This window comes from Heptranchias perlo, chromosome 9, assembly GCF_035084215.1.
Source record: "Heptranchias perlo isolate sHepPer1 chromosome 9, sHepPer1.hap1, whole genome shotgun sequence".
Lineage (NCBI taxonomy): Eukaryota > Metazoa > Chordata > Chondrichthyes > Hexanchiformes > Hexanchidae > Heptranchias > Heptranchias perlo.
In genome coordinates, this window is record NC_090333.1 from 28,947,843 (window position 1) to 28,969,037 (window position 21,195).

At 41.3% G+C, this 21,195-nt stretch overlaps 1 protein-coding gene across 1 annotated transcript in view; it reads left to right on the plus strand.

Annotated features, from left to right (window-relative positions):
• The window catches only part of ptch2 (patched 2), a 145,669-nt gene that overhangs the window by 22,036 nt on the left and 102,438 nt on the right, over positions 1–21,195 (plus strand). Inside the window, exons 5-6 of the mRNA XM_067989586.1 lie at positions 10,945–11,089; positions 13,243–13,435. Of these exons, the coding sequence (XP_067845687.1) occupies positions 10,945–11,089; positions 13,243–13,435 (338 nt within the window). The remainder of the gene's footprint in view (positions 1–10,944; positions 11,090–13,242; positions 13,436–21,195) is intronic.

Below are 21,195 nucleotides of genomic sequence, written 5' to 3' on the forward strand. Positions count from 1 at the left end.
GTGACATTATCTGAAGACAAGGGGGTGAATTTTGAATCCTCCCGCCTGGCGGAATCGGGGCACCCCGAAAAATGTGGGGAAAGACACCGCCCCATTTCCGTCAACTGTGCTGCCAACACCAATTTCCTGTGGTCCTCAGTTTAAGCAGCTTAGGCGACCGCCTGAACTCAGCACTAAACTAATAACCTCAAAAGGAGATTCCTACCTAGGAGATATCACAACATGCTTTGAGACTATGGAGGAGTTCCATTCCAACATGTATGGAATTCTGGGCAGTGGCTGTAGCTGTAATAGTTTTTATTACTTCTAATTTATTTTCTTTCAATTTTTTGCTTCAGGATCCATATCATAAAGAATGCAACATGGATTAGAGAGTGTCAAACAATCAGATAATATATACTTTGACAAAGATGTCTGTAGTTTTCCTTTAACACCAGATGATTAGACCACACTGCTTGCTGAACCTGGCTAAAATTGTTGGACTATAACTTGGTGTTGTAAAATTGTTTACAACTGGCTAAAATAGACAGAGGTCCTGAAATTCTGCAGGGTTCTACCAGTCAGGAAACAGTGAAAAACAATTGTTTTCAGTTATGTATGCTGTTTCCCTAAGGGTTCTGCCAATCTTCCACCAGTTATGATGGGAGACCAGTTGAACCCCTGTAGAATTTCAGGGCCTCTGTTTTTAACTGTAGATTAAGCAAAAGAATGTTGTAGACAGAATCATAGGATGGTTACAGTACTGAAGGAGGCCATTCGGCATATGTTAATGACTGATTCAAATTCTGCTGAAGGATTTATCTTTTAAACTTAATACTTCTAGAATTTCTTATGATATCTGCCAGTTGCAAGCACTGTGGTATCATGAACTGCTGTTAGGCTCGCAGGCTTTTCACAGCAATCGATAGCAGCTCTCAGTAAATATAAAACATCCATTTTGGAAATAGGCAATGGTGTCTGCTAATTAGGCAATACTAGTCTGCACTATGAAGAAATAGGACAAAAATATGGTTTCAGGATTAGTTTCCAATAAAATTGGAGATACTATATCAATTAATGGTGAGATAACACATTCACAGAAGTAGAGTTATCATCATCAGTTGGCATGTATTTACGCTTCTTGTACTCTTCAAAATTCTCAAAACATGAAAATCATCATTTTGTTCTTTATGGACATTATCACTCACCCATCATTCCTGTCCTAGCTGACCTACACGGGCAATGCCTCCAAATTTGGCTTGGCACTTTTTTGATTCCACCTCTTTGAAGTGCCTTGGGACATTTTTCCAAATTAAGAGCACTATATGAGTGCAAGTTGTTGTTATTACAGAATTCCACAAAGAACACGGATTGTTCCCCAGTTTTTACCCTCCTTTCCTGAAGGCACTGATATTGCTGGGGTACGAGTCCATAGGTACTGACAGCCTCCTGGAGTCCATTCTTCATGTGTGAACCTAGATTGTGAATGTTAATGGGCTATTAAACAATGGAAGGCATCACAGCTGAACTCACTCATTTGTTCTGCTTACTAGCCCAGGAACTGCTTTGACTGAGATAGGTTAATGCAGAGGGGACCTGATACCTTCTGGTCTGTTTGGTAGAGAACTACATCGATGGAGCCTTTGCTCTGTACACCACTGAAGGAGAATTGATTTTTTGTTTTTCATCTTCATACAAATGACTTTCTACTGTTAGGGGTTGATTGTGCAATTGCTTGGTTTGAGGCAAGTTAATTGGGAGCACTTCTGGCTTCATGTTTATAATGGATGACATATTCCAAGAATGAGTGATGATCTGAGATGAATTAGCAATTCATGATTAAGAGTGAGTCAGCCTCAGATTATGAGAATAAATGGTTTGAAGTGAATTACTAAAACACTTCTATGCAGGACTGGTGATGTAGAGAATTGGTGTATTAATGTCCCACAGTACTCTAAAATAGTGATGAGGGTCAAGTCCTTGCAGGTTCCAAATTAGCATGTCGCTGATCTTAGTTGTCAGAAAGGGACAGAGAGTGGAGGCACATTTCCTAGCAGGCAAGAGTAAAATCTGTAAAGAGGCAATCCCAGGCCAAGAATGACTTAAAAGCAGCACTGACAAAAGTCTATCTATCCTCCTGTGATTGATGGGAGGTTGAGGGGGTACCTAAAGAAAGAAAAATAACTTTAAAATGAGAAAATTTAAACTTTTAAAAAATTAAGTAGAACTCATGCTGCTTTATTATTTTCTCAGAAATAACACAGCACAATGTATTATGTGTGTAATTGATGAAAATGGGAGTTCAGAGGAAGGCCTTGTCAGTGATGGATTTATGGTGTTTGTTTATAGACACATAAACTTCATTTACCATAAAGTTTGGGTGCCTACACCTATCAAAATCATGTTTAGCTTTACAGGGTTTGCTATTAATTTTCTTCTTGGGTTTTTAAAATGTATTTTTTTAATTGTCCTTTCATCTCTAAGGTTTGGGTTGTAATCTACCCCAGGTTGAAGGGATGATAATCTCCTCTCTCTGTGGCCTGCAAGAGATTCTTAGCTAAATGAGTCTGTGGCAGTCTCAATCCTAGTGGGCACAGGTCCATAGCACTAACTGCCCATAATTCAGCTCTATTTGGCATTAATTGCCAGTGTTACTCAGAGAAGCCACAAGAATGACTGATGTGGGAAATGGAACTGTCACACTGGCACAGTAGGGGATGCTCCTTTGAGGCTTTGGTTGTACATTATTGAGGGAATTGACCTCCCAGCACTAACCTCCTTCATCTTGATGAGCACAAGCATTTGGTGATTCTGTTTCCTTAAGCTTTCAGCCTTGTAATCACTCCCACATATGCATTATTCTATATTTATTTACCTCTTTTATGTCTCCACTCATGTTTCATACTATTCCTGATGGAGACAGGATGGGCAAAAGACTTGCCACACGTGCTTAGTGTGGGCAGCTCAAACTGTTCTGAAGTATCCAGCATTAACTGCAAACAGGAAGAAATGATACATTTACAAAGTGTAGTGGGCACCAGTGGGAAGAAAACTGAATTATTAATTGTAATTTGACATTTCTTAAGGAGCTACATTCACTGAAAATGCACCAAACATTGCTGTGCCCAGATACCTGACAGGTGGTACTGTCATCTTTTACAGTAACTACATGGCTCATTTATACTAGCTTAGCAAGGAATGACACCACCTTCTAGATAGCAGTAGGTCAATGCTGTTGGGGCAAAGATTGGCATGTAAATTCAAGCCTGTAGAACCTTAAAGAAATGTGACCTTTCTGACTGGACAATGGATTCCATTAAGAGCCACATAAACATTGCAAGATGGCCATAACAGCAGCATAGCTGTAGCTTAAGATATCCCTGTGTAATTTACCAATAGGAAGTCAGTAGTCTGAGGTACAAATGTGTGTTTGTATGGGGGATTGAAACCAACACCAGGAAACAATTGAGCACAAAAAAAGAGGAAAGGACTAAAGAGATAGTACCATAAGTTATAATTTATGGAAGAGGTCTAGTTGTTGAGAGGGAAGCCTTGATACTACTGAACTAAAACTGCAAATGTCAGTAAAGCTCTAATTTATTATATAATACATAGACTTTCAGGGGAGTACATTTACATAGAGAAAGGGAAGACTAATAATTGAACATATAAGAATAATAGGATGTAGAACTGGTGAATACTGTAAACCAAACGAGAAACAGAAGCTCAATTAAAAGGATTTTATAGTCACATTAGCACCACCATCGCTACCTGGAATCAATCCTCCAGGACTGTGCACAACCCAAAGCACTCAGTAAAGTTTACTCACTACCACAATCTACCTTCTATACTATACCATGTACACTGTGTATTATGAATATGAAGTATGTCAATGTGTTTAATCAAAAACAATTGCAATAAAAGCACAATTTTAAAATAAAATATTAAATTCTTCACAATTTTCTTTAAATTATTATAAACATAATTTTATGTGGCTTCCTCCTCTAGTTTTTTTAAAATGTGATTATCTGCAATCTTGTTCCAGATTTCTTTCCTGTCCATTTGCTGTTTACATTAGCTGCTCCAGTTGTTTGATGTCAGCCTTTAGCTGTGTCAGGAAAGAAGAGTCTGATTGGTAAGAGTGAACAGATTGCAAACATATTAAAGCATATGGAACTATTTATTTTTTCGGAAAGGCATAATTCAAAATAGATTAGATTTTTGAACCAATTTGAGTGATTGTTAATTATAATAAATGAGGCTTGACAAGTCTCCAGAACTTCTATTGAAGAGGGAGCATGCAGTATCAGGACCCCTTATAAAGAATGTGGGCCACCATCCTATCTAAAGATCCAACTATGCACTCTTCCTTGAGAACTCTGCCCATTCTCTGCTGGACCCAATTTGCCCTAACCCTTTCAACCGTTGCAACATGATACCCCCACATCTCACTTTGGCTAACAACACTCCCCACCTGCACCCTTTTTTCTCACTCTACCGAGACAGGCTTCCATTTGCGTTTCCCTGGTAGCCCCTCCAGTAACTCTACCACTTTTATCCTGTAAGGAATCTTACAACACCAGGTTATAGTCCAACAATTTTATTTTAAAATCACAAGCTTTCGGAGATTATCCCCTTCGTCAGGTGAGTGAATGAATAAGAGGTTCTCAAATCGCATATCTTATATTAGGCTGGGACACCATCACACCAATCAAAAGATGTCGTTGGTATTCAGACAGGTTAGCCACAGAAAACAGTAGGTCCCAGTATGCTGAATACACATTGTGTCAAATTACACAGACAGAGAAAAAGAGACCCAAAAGGCAGAGAGAGAGTGAGACTATTAAAAACAGATAACTTTTTTTTCCCCTTGCTGGTGGGGTTACGTGTAGCGTAACATGAACCAAAGATCCCGGTTGAGGCCGTCCTCATGGGTGCGGAACTTGGCTATCAATTTCTGCTCGACGATTTTGCGTTGTCGTGTGTCTCGAAGGCCGCCTTGGAGAACGCTTACCCGAAGATCGGTGGCTGAATGTCCTTGACTGCTAAAGTGTTCCCCGACTGGGAGGGAACCCTCCTGTCTGGCGATTGTTGCGCGGTGTCCGTTCATCCGTTGTCGCAGTGTCTGCATGGTCTCGTCAATGTACCATGCTCCGGGGCACCCTTTCCTGCAACGTATGAGGTAGACAACGTTGGCCGAGTCACAGGAGTATGAACCATGTACCTGGTGGGTGGTGTCCTCTCGTGTGATGGTGGTGTCCGTGTCGATGATCTGGCATGTCTTGCAGAGGTTGCCGTGGCAGGGTTGCGTGGCGTCGTGGATGCTGTTCTCCTGAAAACTGGGTAATTTGCTGCGAATGATGGTCTGTTTGAGGTTGGGTGGCTGTTTGAAGGCGAGTAGTGGAGGCGTGGGGATGGCCTTAGCGAGGTGTTTTCGTCGTCATCGATGACATGTTGAAGGCTGTGGAGAACATGGCGTAGTTTCTCCGCTCCGGGGAAGTACTGGACGACGAAAGGTACTCTGTTGGTTGCGTCCCGTGTTTGTCTTCTGAGGAGGTCTATGCGATTCTTCGCTGTGGCCCGTTGGAACTGTCGATCGACAAGTCGAGCGTCATATCCCGTTCTTACGAGGGCGTCTTTCAGCGTCTGTAGGTGTCCATCGCGTTCCTCCTCGTCTGAGCAGATCCTGTGTATTCGTAGGGCCTGTCCATAGGGGATGGCCTCTTTGACGTGGTTGGGGTGGAAGCTGGAAAAGTGGAGCATCGTGAGGTTGTCTGTGGGCTTGCGGTAGAGTGAGGTGCTGAGGTGCCCGTCTTTGATGGAGATTTTTGTGTCCAAGAAAGAAACCGATTCTGAGGAGTAGTCCATGCTGCGTTTGATGGTGGGATGGAACTTATTGATGTTATCGTGTAGTCTCTTCAGTGATTCTTCGCCGTGGGTCCATAGGAAGAAAATGTCGTCGATGTATCTGGTGTATAGTGTTGGTTGGAGATCCTGTGCAGTGAAGAAGTCGTGCTCGAACTTGTGCATGAAAATGTTGGCGTATTGGGGTGCGAATTTGGTCCCCATGGCTGTTCCGTGTGTTTGGGTAAAGAACTGGTTATCGAAGGTGAAGACATTGTGATCCAGGATGAAGTGGATGAGTTTTAGGATGGCGTCTGGAGATTGACTGTTGTTGGTATTCAGTACTGAGGCTGTTGCAGCGATGCCGTCATCGTGGGGGATACTGGTGTAGAGTGCCGAGACGTCCATCATGGTGAGAAGTGTTCCTGGTTCAACTGGTCCGTGGGTGCTGCGTTTTTGTAGTGACACTACAGACTTCCTACAAAAACTCAGCACCCACGGACCAGTTGAACCAGGAACACTTCTCACCACGATGGACGTCTCGGCACTCGACACCAGTATCCCCCACGATGACGGCATCGCTGCCACAGCCTCAGTACTCAACACCAACAACAGCCAATCTCCAGACACCATCCTAAAACTCATCCGCTTCATCCTGGATCACAATGTCTTCACCTTCGATAACCAGTTCTTTACCCAAACACACGGAACAGCCATGGGGACCAAATTCGCACCCCAATACGCCAACATTTTCATGCACAAGTTCAAGCACGACTTCTTCACTGCACAGGACCTCCAACCAACACTATAGACCAGATACATCGACGACATTTTCTTCCTATGGACCCACGGCGAAGAATCACTGAAGAGACTACACGATAACATCAACAAGTTCCATCCCACCATCAAACTCACCATGGACTACTCCTCAGAATCGGTTTCTTTCTTGGACACAAAAATCTCCATCAAAGACGGGCACCTCAGCACCTCACTCTACCGCAAGCCCACGGACAACCTCACGATGCTCCGCTTTTCCAGCTTCCACCCTAACCACGTCAAAGAGGCCATCCCCTATGGACAGGCCCTACGAATACACAGGATCTGCTCAGACGAGGAGGAACGCGATGGACACCTACAGACGCTGAAAGACGCCCTCGTAAGAACGGGATATGACGCTCGACTTGTCGATCGACAGTTCCGATGGGCCACAGCGAACATTCGCATAGACCTCCTCAGAAGACAAACACGGGACGCAACCAACAGAGTACCTTTCGTCGTCCAGTACTTCCCCGGAGCGGAGAAACTACGCCATGTTCTCCGCAGCCTTCAACATGTCATCGATGACGACCAACACCTCGCTAAGGCCATCCCCACGCCTCCACTACTCGCCTTCAAACAGCCACCCAACCTCAAACAGACCATCGTTCGCAGCAAATTACCCAACTTTCTGGAGAACAGCGTCCCCAACACCACGCAACCCTGCCACGGCAACCTCTGCAAGACATGCCAGATCATCGACACGGATACCACCATCACACGAGAGGACACCACCCACCAGGTACATGGTTCATACTCCTGTGACTCGTCCAACGTTGTCTACCTCATACGTTGCAGGAAAGGATGCCCCGGAGCATGGTACATTGGCGAGACCATGCAAACACTGCGACAACGGATGAACGGACACCGCGCAACAATCGCCAGACAGGAGGGTTCCCTCCCAGTCGGGGAACACTTTAGCAGTCAAGGACATTCAGCCACCGATCTTCGGGTAAGCGTTCTCCAAGGCGGCCTTCGAGACACACGACAACACAAAATCGTCGAGCAGAAATTGATAGCCAAGTTCCGCACCCATGAGGACGGCCTCAACCGGAATCTTGGGTTCATGTCACGCTACACATAACCCCACCAGCAAGGGGGAAAAAAAGTTATCTGTTTTTAATATTCTCTCTCTCTCTCTGCCTTTTGGGTCTCTTTCTCTCTGTCTGTGTAATTTGACACAATGTGTATTCAGCATACTGGGACCTACTGTTTTCCGTGACTAACCTGTCTGAACACCAACCACACCTTTTGATTGGTGTGATGGTGTCCCAGCCTAATATAAGATATGCAATTTGAGAACCTCTTACTCATTCACTCACCTGACGAAAGCTTGTGATTTTAAAATAAAATTGTTGGACTATAACCTGGTGTTGTACGATTCCTTACATTTGTCCACCCCGGTCCATCACCGGCATCTCCACATCATGACTTTTATCCTGGCATCGCCTCCAACAATGTCCCGATAAGCCCTCTGACAATACAGTAAAATAATCCTGGTCATATTCTCAGCGTCAAGACTTTCGCTACATGCTTTGTCCTGATAACTTTCCCCACATGTTCTGCTCCAATAAACCCTTATACGCTCTGCTCTCGTTACCCCCTTTCCACGTGTTCTGGCCTAAATATCCCCTCTATGTGCTGCTAATTACCCCTCCTGGATTATAACGGCCAGATAGTTTGGCCCAGATAATTCCTCAATTTTATAATCACTCCCAGATACTTCACTCTGAACTTCCACCACTAATTTACAGTCTGTCAGTTACCTTGTAACACCCGCAGTGTCAGGAATCGCTTATTGACACAGAATCTAAATTATGAATTGTTATGTAAATAGTCGGGAAATCCCTCGGAGCTGCTCCCGCTCCGCCGGCGTTACTTTGCCGGAAAACCCCCGTTTCCGCGCGTAACGCCGCAGCTCCGGAAAAACTTACCGGCCATAAAAATATTGGCTAAGTTGTCTATCCTAAGTGCCCCGTAGAGGTCGCTGCTGTAGTTGGTACCGGGTCTTCCAGCTACACAAATGGGCGACTGTGTGATTGAACTCATCTGGGTCTCACATTTATTATAAAGGTTAATTGGAGACCATTTGGAGCGGGGCAACGCGTGTAGTTTATATGTCTCTGTTAAACTTGTAGCTGGAATACACCTTCACTCAATATTATGCAGTGTGTGCGGAAAGAAAAAAATGTGCGGAAAGGGAAAGCAATAGCTTCTATTTCGAGTTTTATTGAAATAATACCATCAGCTCAAGTTTATACGCTATTAAAGTAGCGATCTATTTTTTTAAAAGTATAAATGCTGTTAACATAAAGGAGTGGAGCAGTGAAATATCTAGGAATATTGACAAGATGTTAACACATATGATCCTTTATAAAAGACCCCACTGAATGGTGGTGCAGGATGCATGGAGGAGGTGGTGGTGGGGGTGAACATAATTTAACAGGGTCTGTGAAACAGCCCCGCAGAGGACAAGATTTTACAATAATGCTCCTTCTGCTGTTACATTTTAACACGACTGTGGATTGTGCAGAAGCAAGTTAGGAGTAAACCCACGTCCGGCCGAAACTCCGTCAAGCCCCCAATGGAGACAAAGGCGGGTTTGGAATAACCACCTGCTATCTGCAATCCTACAATACATCCTTAAAAGACAAACAAAAGACCTTAAAAATCTTAAAGAAGACCATTCATTAGGTCGACAAAGGGGAAAAGAAATAAATTATCATAATTAATCCTATCAGTGCTGGTGGGTGGCATGCTGTGTGTCCTTTAAGGTAATGTTGGACACTAGTAATGTTAACATATACACATGCTTTTGTGGAAGCAGGCAGTCAGGGTTTCCACAGGATTTTAGCCGCTTGGTAAACAACCTTCAGGGAAGGAAAAACATAGTGCAGCTGCTGGCTGTAACGAAAACAACATTTTCTGAAGTCAAACACAACGCATACATTTATATAAATTTATATAAGCGTACACACGTGTAAAAGTTTCATTATAATGTCTCAAATCAGAAATCGCAAATACTTGCCCGTCTGATTTGGGAATTTTTTTTAACACATATTCTTATTTTAAACTCTCTATCCCAGCTTTATATGGATAATCTAAAATCCGCATTGGATAAGGATATTGGGTATTGCTGTTTTGAGTAATATTAAAATCTTAAAACAATGTGATCTACTTTTACATTTTTTTTATTGTTCTAACTAAATCGTTGCATTGAAAACAAGATCAGCCCCAGTCCCGTCTCTCTTTTCCTTTTCATTATCATCCTTTTATTCCTCAGCCAATAAAATATTCAGATCCCCAGCCTTGTAAATGGCTGGATGCAGTTTCACTACACGTTTCCCTCATTCATTTTCGCTCCACTTTATTAACAGCATTAGCAATGGCAGATTTCTGGACAACATTTGTTCAGATCTAGTTGCCCTTGGTTTATTTATGCAGTCTCCAGAATTCAACTGGGACCTCCCCTGCGTTTGTTGGGTTAAGGGGGCCCGGGTACCTCACGAGGCAATTCACGATGTTTTATATATACATACATACATACCTAATATAAATACACATACACAGACTTGTGTGTGGCTCTGTGTGTGTGTGTGAGAGAGAGCGAGAGCTGCCGTTCCCACTACTTTCCTTTTTTTGTTAAAAAAAACTCTTTAACAAACTTTATTCGCAACGATAAAGACCTTTATGTGTGCCTATACCTCAAGTATATATGATCGTATTTAGCTGGCAGCTTCAAGTATCAGATGGGAAGCTTGGTATTTTTAAAAAATGCAAGGGTTTTGGAAAGATCCGCAGAGATCTTGTATGCAGAAGTTCTCGCTACCTCCCATTGATGCTCCAGCAGCCTGGGTGGTCCGTCCACTTTGGTGAGCTGTTGCTTAGCAGCTAATAATAGTAGATGTTTGCTAAGTAATTTGCTTCTTCCTTAGCCAATGGGAATCCGATCGAGAGGACTTTCCATCAACTCTTTTTGATGGGCTGGAGGCGGGTTTTTCTCTCCAAATGTTGGATGTCTGAGATCGGGGACAGAAGTAAAGATTGAGCTAAAAGAGAGGGTTTTCTTTTTTATTCCGTGGTGCTAGAAGGACGGGTAAAGGGAGCGAGAGAGAGAGAGAAAAAAAAACTACACGTGGATGTAGAGTCAAGATCCTCAAGGATTTCTGCGCGAAATGTTGGGATGGAAATATCAGGCTTTCGCTCAGGAAGAGACTAGGGATTCTCCAGCTGTTTTTCTTGTCACTTTTGGGGGATTATTGCTGTTGTTATTGTTGAACCGAACGATCTGCGACTGGTTTCCAGCGACATGGCTTCGGCTGCTAACCTTCCCCGGAACGATGGAGCTCTGCCCCCGAGGTACAGTCACCATCCCCCGGCCGCCTGCTCGGATCTGCTGCGGAGACCCAGCTACTGCCACGCTGCTTTTGCGTTGAAACAGATCTCCAAGGTGCAAAAAAAAAAGAATATTCTGATTGTTAAGTTTCTCCCTCGCAATAAGAAACATATCATAATACATTAATAACACCAGGATGTCGGCAGGGCTCCTGGTAAAGTTTTTTTTGAAACTGCTGTATTATTAATAAGAGTAATATCAAGCTAGGACCTCTTCTAATTCAGGCGCGTGTTTAATGTGAGGTTTGTTCTCTTATTTAGAAAATGCACGTTTCCCAGCCAAAGGAAGTGTGGTTGGATGTTTTGAAAGTAACTATAGAAAAAGTTGTCAATATTTTCAGAAACTGCTTTCCCTCCAGAGACGGGGATAGGTTTATTGACTGAGCGTGTCTCCGGATAACAGTTAGTGCAGATGTTGGTGAAGACGGTGCCTGGGGGTTTATGAGTGAGTGGATGTGCGTTTAGTACACGCACTGTGTGTGTGTGTTGTGTGTGCGCATTCAGAGTGAATGTGTACGTGTGAGAATGTGTACACAGGTGTGCATGCATATGCCCCAGCCTGTGAGTTTCCTTGTGTGTAACAGCCCTGGATATTGCGATGTTGCGGGTCCAGGGAGCTCTGTTTTTTATCTGGCACAGTGATCGCTGAACTTGAGGAAACCTTGGAAGAGTGTCAGGATTTTTGATTGAAATTAATGGAGGCAGTTACTCGGGGAAATGTACAACAATCTGCGGTGGGAGGAAACAATTTCTTACAGGAAAGGGAGAGAGAGAGGGGGGGAAAGGAGAAAAGGAGATAAATCTGCAAAGTGAGAGAATATAGAGGAGCTTGACAATTCTGAAGAGGAAGAGAGGATTCAGCCAGTGAGCATTTGATAAGAGTTGACGGAAGGGGAGGCAAAGATGACACAAAAGGATGGGAAAATGTCCAGGAGCAAAAGACAGAATGGCAATAGGAATGAAAGGACTGACGGACAGAAGAAAGTGAGAAGGGAATGGAGAGAAACAGAAGGAGAAAAAAGCATAAAATAAAAGAGTGAAAATGGAGGCAAGAAAGAATCAAACACTGACAAATAAATACTGACTAAAATTGCTAAGGTATGAAATCAGAGAGAAAAAAAGAAGGGTAAATAAAGAAGTGAAGAAAAAAGAACAAATGAAAGAGAATTATGGACTGAGAGGAAATGGAAGAATTGAAAGGATATAGTAAAAGGGAATGAGTGTGAGGGGAAGGAGTGAAGGAGAAGGAAACTGAGAACACAAGGGAAGGAACAGCAGAATGAAATAATGAATTATGGAAAGAAGAAACGAAAAAGGAGATGAAGAATGCAAGATCAATAAGGGGAAAATGGTGTGAATGTACTGAATCAAGTTATTTTACTCTCCAGTATCTACTTTATAAATGCCACTGACATTTTATATCTTTCTTCTCTTAACATTGTTTTATCTCATTATGTACTTACCAGATCTCTTTATTTCCAGTTGCTATTTCATTCTGGCTCCCTTCTCTTTCTCTTATTTATCTCGATTATCTTTCCTGATGCTTTCTTCCCTTGTTTTTGCCATTTCTGTCTGTTCTTTTTTTTCTTGCTCGATCATTTTCAGCTTTTTCTTCCTCTTTACCCTTCACTATCTGATTCTATGTCTTCTCTCTCTTTGCCTTTGCCATTCCCCCTCTCCTTCCCCTTCTCCTTGTTCTTTCTGCTTTCCATGGTCTCTATTTCTTTCTTTCCTATCTCCTTCCCCACATTCTCTTCTCTTTTCTCTCTTTCAGTCACTCTCTCCATACCCTTGCTCCTCCTTTCCCATTTCTCCCTCTTCCCTTTTTTCCTTTTTTTCCCTCCTCCCCTGGTCTCTCCCCCTTTTATTCTTACATTTCCTAACCTAACATTTCATTTTTTCACCCTTTATTTAACCACCCATCATCATTTTTCTCTCTCTCCTCAGTCTCTTTTCTCCCTCTTTCCTTCTCCCTATCCTCCCTCTTTTTCTTTCTTTATTTATTTTCTCTCTCTGCATCCATCTCAGCTCTCTTTTTCCCCACTCTCCATCCTTTGCCTTTCTCTAGCTCCGCATCCTTTGACCTTCTCTCGCTTTCTGTAGCCTCTCTATCCTTCTGCTTTCTTTCTCTCCTTCCTTTTTTCCTTTTTCTCTTTCCTTCTCCCAATAGCCCCCTGGTCTGACGCTGCTTTTGTCTTTTTTCCCTAGGGGAAGGCAGAAGGGCGCCGGGCACCACTGTGGCTGCGAGCCCATTTCCAGGCCCTGCTATTCAGGCTGGGCTGCAGCATCCAGCAGCATTGTGGCAAATTCCTCTTCATCGGTCTTTTGGTCTTTGGAGCTTTTGCTGTTGGCCTGAGAGTTGCTAGCATTGAGACTGACATCGAGCAGCTTTGGGTAGAAGGTAAGAGAGAGTAAGAAATGGAGAACAAACAAACGGAAAAGAAACCAATATAAGTGCAAATGGGCTACAATATTCAGACAATTGGAAATGAAACCCTGAGCGAATGACACAGACTGACTCCAATCGGTCCTTACTGACCTTTCTGAGCTCAATTTTATCATGTAACACCTTTTCTGTTTTAGATCCAAACACTTTGCATCCAAACTTCACAGTATTTAGTCTGTGTTTTATCATAAATGCATGGTTTTCATTGCAGTATTTCTTCCATTTCTCTTCAGTGTAACACAGATCTTCCTCTAGCCTCCTGATTCTCCATTTCTGTTACTGCCTCCCTTTCTTGATAAACCTTCTTAATGGAGACTTTAAAATGACTGTTTACAATGTATAGGTTACCTTTTCTATTCACCCACCCAGAATATGTTGGCAGCTTGTTCCACACTATAAATCCCCGGAAATACATTCCCTACACTGCCCAACTTTACTGAGTCTCCCTCATCCTCATCCTAGTGCCAATCTCAATTGCACAAATGTAATGTTTGCAAAACCACCTATATCACCAATACCACAGCACATTCATTGCACTGCAGAAATGTTCATGGAAGTCAACATTAATTTTTACTTGTATACATGTTTTCTTGATTGTTTATGGGAAGGCAGGTAGTACCTCAGGAATTTGTATTGTGTTGGTTGAATTAAAACAAAGCTTCATGTATTTTTTTTTGGTTTGAAGTTAAGATGAGTTGAGGAGCAGCAGCTCCTGCAAGGTTTACATTCATAAGCAAACTGATTTTATTGTTTTGTACGTAGAAGCAGAGAATTCTTGATATCCACAGTACATTGGTGAATTGATGCTCCTATTAATTCCATTTACTCTTCACTGTTCACATTTAAACAGCACTGTCTAAAACCTCTGGGCTGTGAAGTTGTCCAAGACTTCCTCTGACTAAAAGAACATGGTGGGGGGGGGGGGGAGGAAATTATAGGTTATCTAAAAATCTGAAGATGTAAATGTTCAAGGGCCTGAAAAATGCCTTTTAACTGGTTTGCTACTAAAGATTCCATCTGTTGTCCTTCCCACCGTTATTCCAGGTTGTGGGAGTACTCCAGATGGTGTCCTTGTTGCAGCTGTGCAAGGAGTTGAATACAAGGAGGCAGCAAGTGACATCAGAATGGCAGGGCACAGTGAACAAGTAATCAGAAATATGGAAGCTTATTATTTTTTGCTTTTAATAGTTTTCTCCCCTTAGTCTCATTGAGGAGAAATGGACATTTTTAACTAGTTATTCAGCACACAATCTCTTCAAATTCTGTTTCTGTCAATTTTGTATCAGTGGGATAGTGACAATGTAAACATTGAACTTAACTTCAAACCTTAAGCGGAATTTAGCTGCTCCAGGGAAGTCATTCTTGTTAAAGGGGCATTCTCATCTGGTACATTGAGTCGCAAGGAAGCTTGGCAGATCAGTGAACAAGAAGATGGCGCAATAACCATGCAATCCCAACGATAATGCATTGTACATCACATCTAGCGTTACTAATTTATTATTGTTAATCTTAGTTTTAAAGAAGCTAACTTTTAAAAAAAGTCGACCACAGCACTAGCATGGTGTGGCAGTTTGGTTTTCAAGGCAATTTATTGAAGGGATTGAATTAGTCTAAAAATTTCTCCATAATAACCTCTTTTACCAGGTTCTCGATTCTGCATATGGTTAGTGTTCAGCACTGAGGCTTATGATTTATTTCTCTCAGATAACTTCTGCAAAATTGATTTTCTGCAAGTTTCTAAAGATTGAGTGTTTTTCAGAAGTAGCATTTTAAGACATTCAAAAAACTAATAAACATTCGTTAATTCATTACATTCTTAAAATTAAAAAAAAGTGCTTTTTAACTCATTAATTTGGATTAAAAAAAAAATAATTTGGGTACAGAAACACATTTGCATTCTTCAAAGGGTTAAATCTGCTTTGAAGCAGCCATGTTCATCTTGAGTAGCTTTAAGCTTCCAAACATCATTTACAATAACATAGTCATCTACTGGTAGAAATGTAGCATAGCTTTAGACAGCAGTAGTGAATGGTTTATTGCAGACTCCGCTTGCAGCCGTTTCAAGTTGTAAAAATGCATCTAATTTGTCCAGTTTTAACTGTGAAGCTACTTGTGTGTCCCTTTTCTGTCTCTTAACTGATCATTCTTCCTCTCTTTCCTATTTTTCCGGTCTCTCCCACACTGTGCTGTTTTTATTTTAACATTTGTATGCTAATTGCTACCTTTGACTGAGTTTTTTTTTCTCTCCATGACTTTCTCCCTTCCCTTCCTGTGTGCTGTGCTTCCTGATACTCCCCCACCTCCCTCTCTGTTTCAGACAGTTCAGGGCCATGTGTTCAATTCAGTTTTCACACTCCGACCCTTTCTAAGCCCTGCTTATGACTCCCCCCCCCCCCCACCCCCCCAAAAAAAAACTTATGCTGTTTTGCTCCCAGGAGCAGATGTGGTGTGTGAAATTTACGCCATTTTGAGCTATTGACCCTGCATGGAGTTGTGTGTGTATGTGTGTGTGTGTGTGTGGTCTCAAACTATTCTTGGACTCCATTCAACAATAGAGGAAACCTCTCTTACGAAACCTGAATGCCATTAAAGTTTACCCACCTGTTTGCACACAAGGTTTTCACAGCAGTTGGAAAAAGAAAAAAGAGGAGAGTGATGCCTCTCCTAATTCTTTCATCTAGTTTTTTAAAAGTTTTTTTTCCTAGAAACAACGCCACGGGGAAGAGCAGCTGTTCTTACTTTTATGTTCTAAAGCACTACATCTTTTTTTTGTTTAATGGGCTGCATTGCAAGAACTGCACAAACTACAGTAAATATATGTTAACCCTTTGAGGAACATGGTAGAATTTTTCAAAAAAGGAAGTTACAGTTCATATCTTTTGAAAATACTGCAGTGAAAAAAGTTTTCATTCTTTTTTGCTTTTTAATGTTTCTTTTCTTCTCACTTCATAACAGTATCGTGAATATAAAATTCAATAGAAAACTTGAAAATGAGCTTCCAGTAACAAATTAACAATTTGGCTTTTCTTAATATTAGTGTATTTGAATTTTTTTTTAAATACCGATGTGCTCTTGAACTATTCATCAGGAAGGTGTTTGGTAAAATTTTTAAATTGTGACTTTTTTTTGGTTGAAGTTTAGGTGTTTATTTGTGGTGCTATGTGCTGAGTAGCTTTTTTTAAGAAAACATATTTAGTAGTTTAGAAAATGCAGCCTTAGAAATTACTGCTGAAACTATCAGTGGATGAATTTTAACGTGCTTGTCCTCTGTTCCTTATTTAACCAGAGACCTTACCAATAACGTGAATTTGTAGAGTGCCAAAATAAATGGGTTAACACCTATGTTAAAATATCGGACAGAGGAATGTCATACAAACTTGTTTATCATTTGTCTGTTAATAGTAACATTAATTGCTAGGCTTGTATGTCAACATCTAACCCCCCCTGCTGATTCAAATAAAGATGGGCAATGACAATATCTTCAGGGAACTGCAGCCTTATTATTTTTTGAAGGTATTATTTTTATAGTGTTAGAGTCATAGAGTCATAGAGTTATACAGCACGGATAGAGGCCCTTCGGCCCATCGTGTCCGCGCCGGCCATCAAGCCCTGTCTAATCTAATCCCATATTCCAGCATTTGGTCCGTAGCCTTGTATGCTATGGCATTTCAAGTGCTCATCCAAATGCTTCTTGAATGTTGTGAGGGTTCCTGCCTCCACAACCCTTTCAGGCAGTGAGTTCCAGACTCCAACCACCCTCTGGGTGAAAAAGTTCTTTCTCAAATCCCCTCTAAACCTCCTGCCTTTTACCTTGAATCTATGCCCCCTTGTTATAGAACCCTCAACGAAGGGAAAAAGCTCCTTAGTATCCATCCTATCTATGCCCCTCATAATTTTGTACACCTCAATCGTGTCCCCCCTCAGCCTCCTCTGCTCCAAGGAAAACAAACCCAATCTTCCCAGTGTCTCTTCATAGCTGAAGCGCTCCAGCCCTGGTAACATCCTGGTGAATCTCCTCTGCACCCTCTCCAAAGCGATCACAAACTACTTGTAGTGTGGCGACCAGAACTGCACACAGTACTCCAGCTGTGGCCTAACCAGTGTTTTATACAGCTCCATCATAACCTCCCTGCTCCTATACTCCATGCCTCGGCTAACAAAGGCAAGTATCCCATATGCCTTCTTTACCACCTTATCTACCTGTTCCGCCGCCTTCAGGGATCTGTGAACTTGCACACCAAGATCCCTCTGACCCTCTGTCTTGCCTAGGGTCCTCCCATTCATTGTGTATTCCCTTGCCTTGTTAGTCCCTCCAAAGTGCATCACCTCGCACTTTTCCGGGTTAAATTCCATTTGCCACTGTTCCGCCCATCTGACCAACCCATCTATATCGTCCTGCAGACTGAGGCTATCCTCCTCGCTATTTACCACCCTACCAATTTTTGTATCATCAGCGAACTTACTGATCATACCTTTTACATTCATATCCAAGTCGTTAATGTAGACCACAAACAGCAAGGGACCCAGCACCGATCCCTGTGGTACCCCACTGGCCACAGGCTTCCAGTCACAAAAACAACCTTCGACCATCACCCTCTGCCTTCTGCCACTAAGCCAGTTTTGTATCCAAAGTGCCAAGGATTCCATGGGCTTGTACCTTCTTGACCAGTCTCCTGTGCGGGACTTTATCGAAGGCTTTCCATGTCATTGGGCTTTTATGAAAAAGGTTTGATGATTCCCCTTTTCCCCCCTTAAGAAAAAAGTGATTTTTCTATGCTCTTTTAGGTCCTTCCTATCAACATCAGAAACATTCTCCAGTGCAAAAGAAGACAGGCAGCCTACTCCCCGTGGTGTTCTGTAACTCACTGCCAGGATATGCCCCCCTCTCCCCGGCAAATCACTCACCTTGCAGTTTTCCCTTCCCTCAAAGTAAGCTTATGGTCTCCCCCAGTCTCAGTGCCTCCTCCTGTGGCCAGCTGATACTGGAGATCTCTGTGGAGAAGCTTGCATCCTACCACTCTTGGTCAGACCTGGAGTATGTTTAATTTTATACATCTACGTGCGTCTGTGTAAAACAGTGACAATTTACAAACAAATAACTTTTTTAAGAATTTAGATTTGGATTAAAGGCTTCAGGGTACAAAAAGGTAGATTGATGTCAGCTTATTACTTTTAGATTTTATATATTACTTTTTCAAATTTCTGAATTTTCTTTGGCAAATATAAATGGCTTTGAAGTGATTTATAGTATTTTGCTGCACCTGAGCTATTTTAGGTGTATATTTGGAAGCAAAATATTTGGAACGAGAATTTTTTGTGTTCAGGATAATGTCATATAGAAAATAGATGGAAATGAGTTAAAAGGGAGTGTTTCTGTTAAAGGGAGCAGATGGTTTATATAAAAAATAAAGGATCATGATTACAATGCCATAATCCACCTTATAAACAGGGAGAGCAGTGAACTGCTTCAATAGGTTACAGTATAACTTATTTGCTAATCCATGTTATATATGTTAAGGAAAGAGGATATTAATCAGATTGATTGCGTAACAGTTCATCATGATTTGACTTGCTCAGTGTGTATTATTTCATGTACTTGAAATTTGAATTGGGAGTTTTGTCTCATTTCTGCCTTTGCTCTCATGTAAATTTTCCCGGATTTATCCTTGAGTCTTCTCATTACTTTGTGTCTTCCTAAGCCTCTGACTGTATTTCATAAGACTGATTGCTTCAGATCACCCTTTGAAAGTGTCCCACTATGTAGTCACTATGTACAGAGGGCTTCACTGAATAACACGAGCAGCTGAGAATGACTCTAGATAGTGGGTCAAAACATTTTGGAGGAGTTTACACACAATACCAAAGATTGAAGTAAATTGGAAAATTAATTTATCATGTGTAAATTTCAGTAATCCAGTAACTTTTTCAAAAACATATACCTATGTAAATATTTTATATTCAGCTTTAAAACAAGACAAGTAAAGATGTAGAAGAGTTGATATTTTGCATTTAAGGAACAGAGGCTTGTCTTGGTGGAGCTAGTGCCCCCTGCAATCCCTCATGGCTTGTTCAAAGGGTTGCTATCTGAATCAGATTTAAGTGGTTCACCAGCCAGTTTCTCACAAATACTGCACTTTTCTGTTAAGCAGTGTTGAAAGGACTCTGGGCAAATCTTTGAGTTGATTACAATCTGTCTGGAAAGTAACCCGTAGTTTTTGTTGAATACGTGCCCAGGAGACCTCAGTGCATTGTGTATTCTCTTGCAGCATTCACACTGCTGCACAAAGTAAGAATTTTTTTTTTATTGAGGGCAAACATATTAAGATAATGTTAAGGAAATCTCTTGCCACTTTGGATTCCATGGGGTTTATTTTTCAAGTTTGTTAAATAGTTTTTAAATATTATATGTTGGAACAAAAACAACCTTTGGAAAGACAAAGCCCTATTTTAATTTTAATTTAAGTTTTAATTTTAGCCATTGGTAGTGCCAGAATTTTGCTATAATGAATGATCCAGTGTGTTCTATGGTAGAATAGAGCACAAAACATACAAGATAAAGCATTGGGCAATGGGTCCAACATTGATATTACTGAATCATTCATCGTGTAGTTAGAACTACAAGTTACGTTTAAAAATAAATTAAAGATGTATTCAGGTGATGCAATAAACTGCAGGAACAAAATTTGGAATGGTCAGTTACCTAAGCACTGAATCATGTGATGTTTTTAAACACACTGTATCCTGTGTAATTCTTTGTAATTGTGGAGTTTGCAGAAGCATTTTTATTACATCTTTGGTGGAGCTTTTCTTTTGCTAAAGTCTGGTGCCATGGTGGACAGTAAGAGATTGCAACTATGGTAAACTCATGATTTGAACTGGCATGCTGTTGTACTACCTGATTTGTATTAAAGCGATGTTGAGTTTTCTTTCACTACTATACTGGGAATAGCATAAAAATAAAAGTAGAAAGTGCACTGCCTGAGGGAGTGGTGGAGGCAAATTCAACCTTTCTATGCTGGAAAGACACAAGAGGTCCATCAGTATTTGAAAAGAGAAAAGACAGGTTACCATTTTGGGTATAGATTCTTCATCAGAACTCATTCTGAAAAATGATCTACACCAGGACATAAAGCAGTCTTTTCTCTTCTTATTTAGTATTGTCTATTTTTATTTCAGGTTTCCAGCCTTTGTAGTTAACTTGCTTTTTTTTAGTATATAGACTGTAACTGTGATGATAGGACCTTTACCAATTATAACCTATCATGTACACATGATCACCAGAAATGAGGCTGTCCAACAGCTCCAAGAAACTGGCAAAGATATGTCGCAAATTTGGATGAGTTACATGTCATAATTTAGCATCAATCTTAGAGTTGTTCCTAATGCCATTTGACAGGTTCTTCCTAATTGGTTTCAACTAAAAGTTCACACACAAACGCATGAGACTTTGTGAAAAGAAAGCTCAATAGTTCAGTCTCTTAATTGCTCAACTAACCATTTAGTTCCTTTTCTTGGTTCTAGAGTAGCCAGGTTCTTTTGTTATTTTAATCTGAATAAAATATTTTCAAAGTATCCAGGTACTCAACGTGTACTAAAAACTTCTCTAGTTAGTCATTTGAACTGTAATAACAGTCCTGTCTTTGGCTTCTGTACTTTGGTTGACCTTTACCTAAAGCTTTTTCTGTGAATGAGGGAAACAGCAATTAGTTCTCATA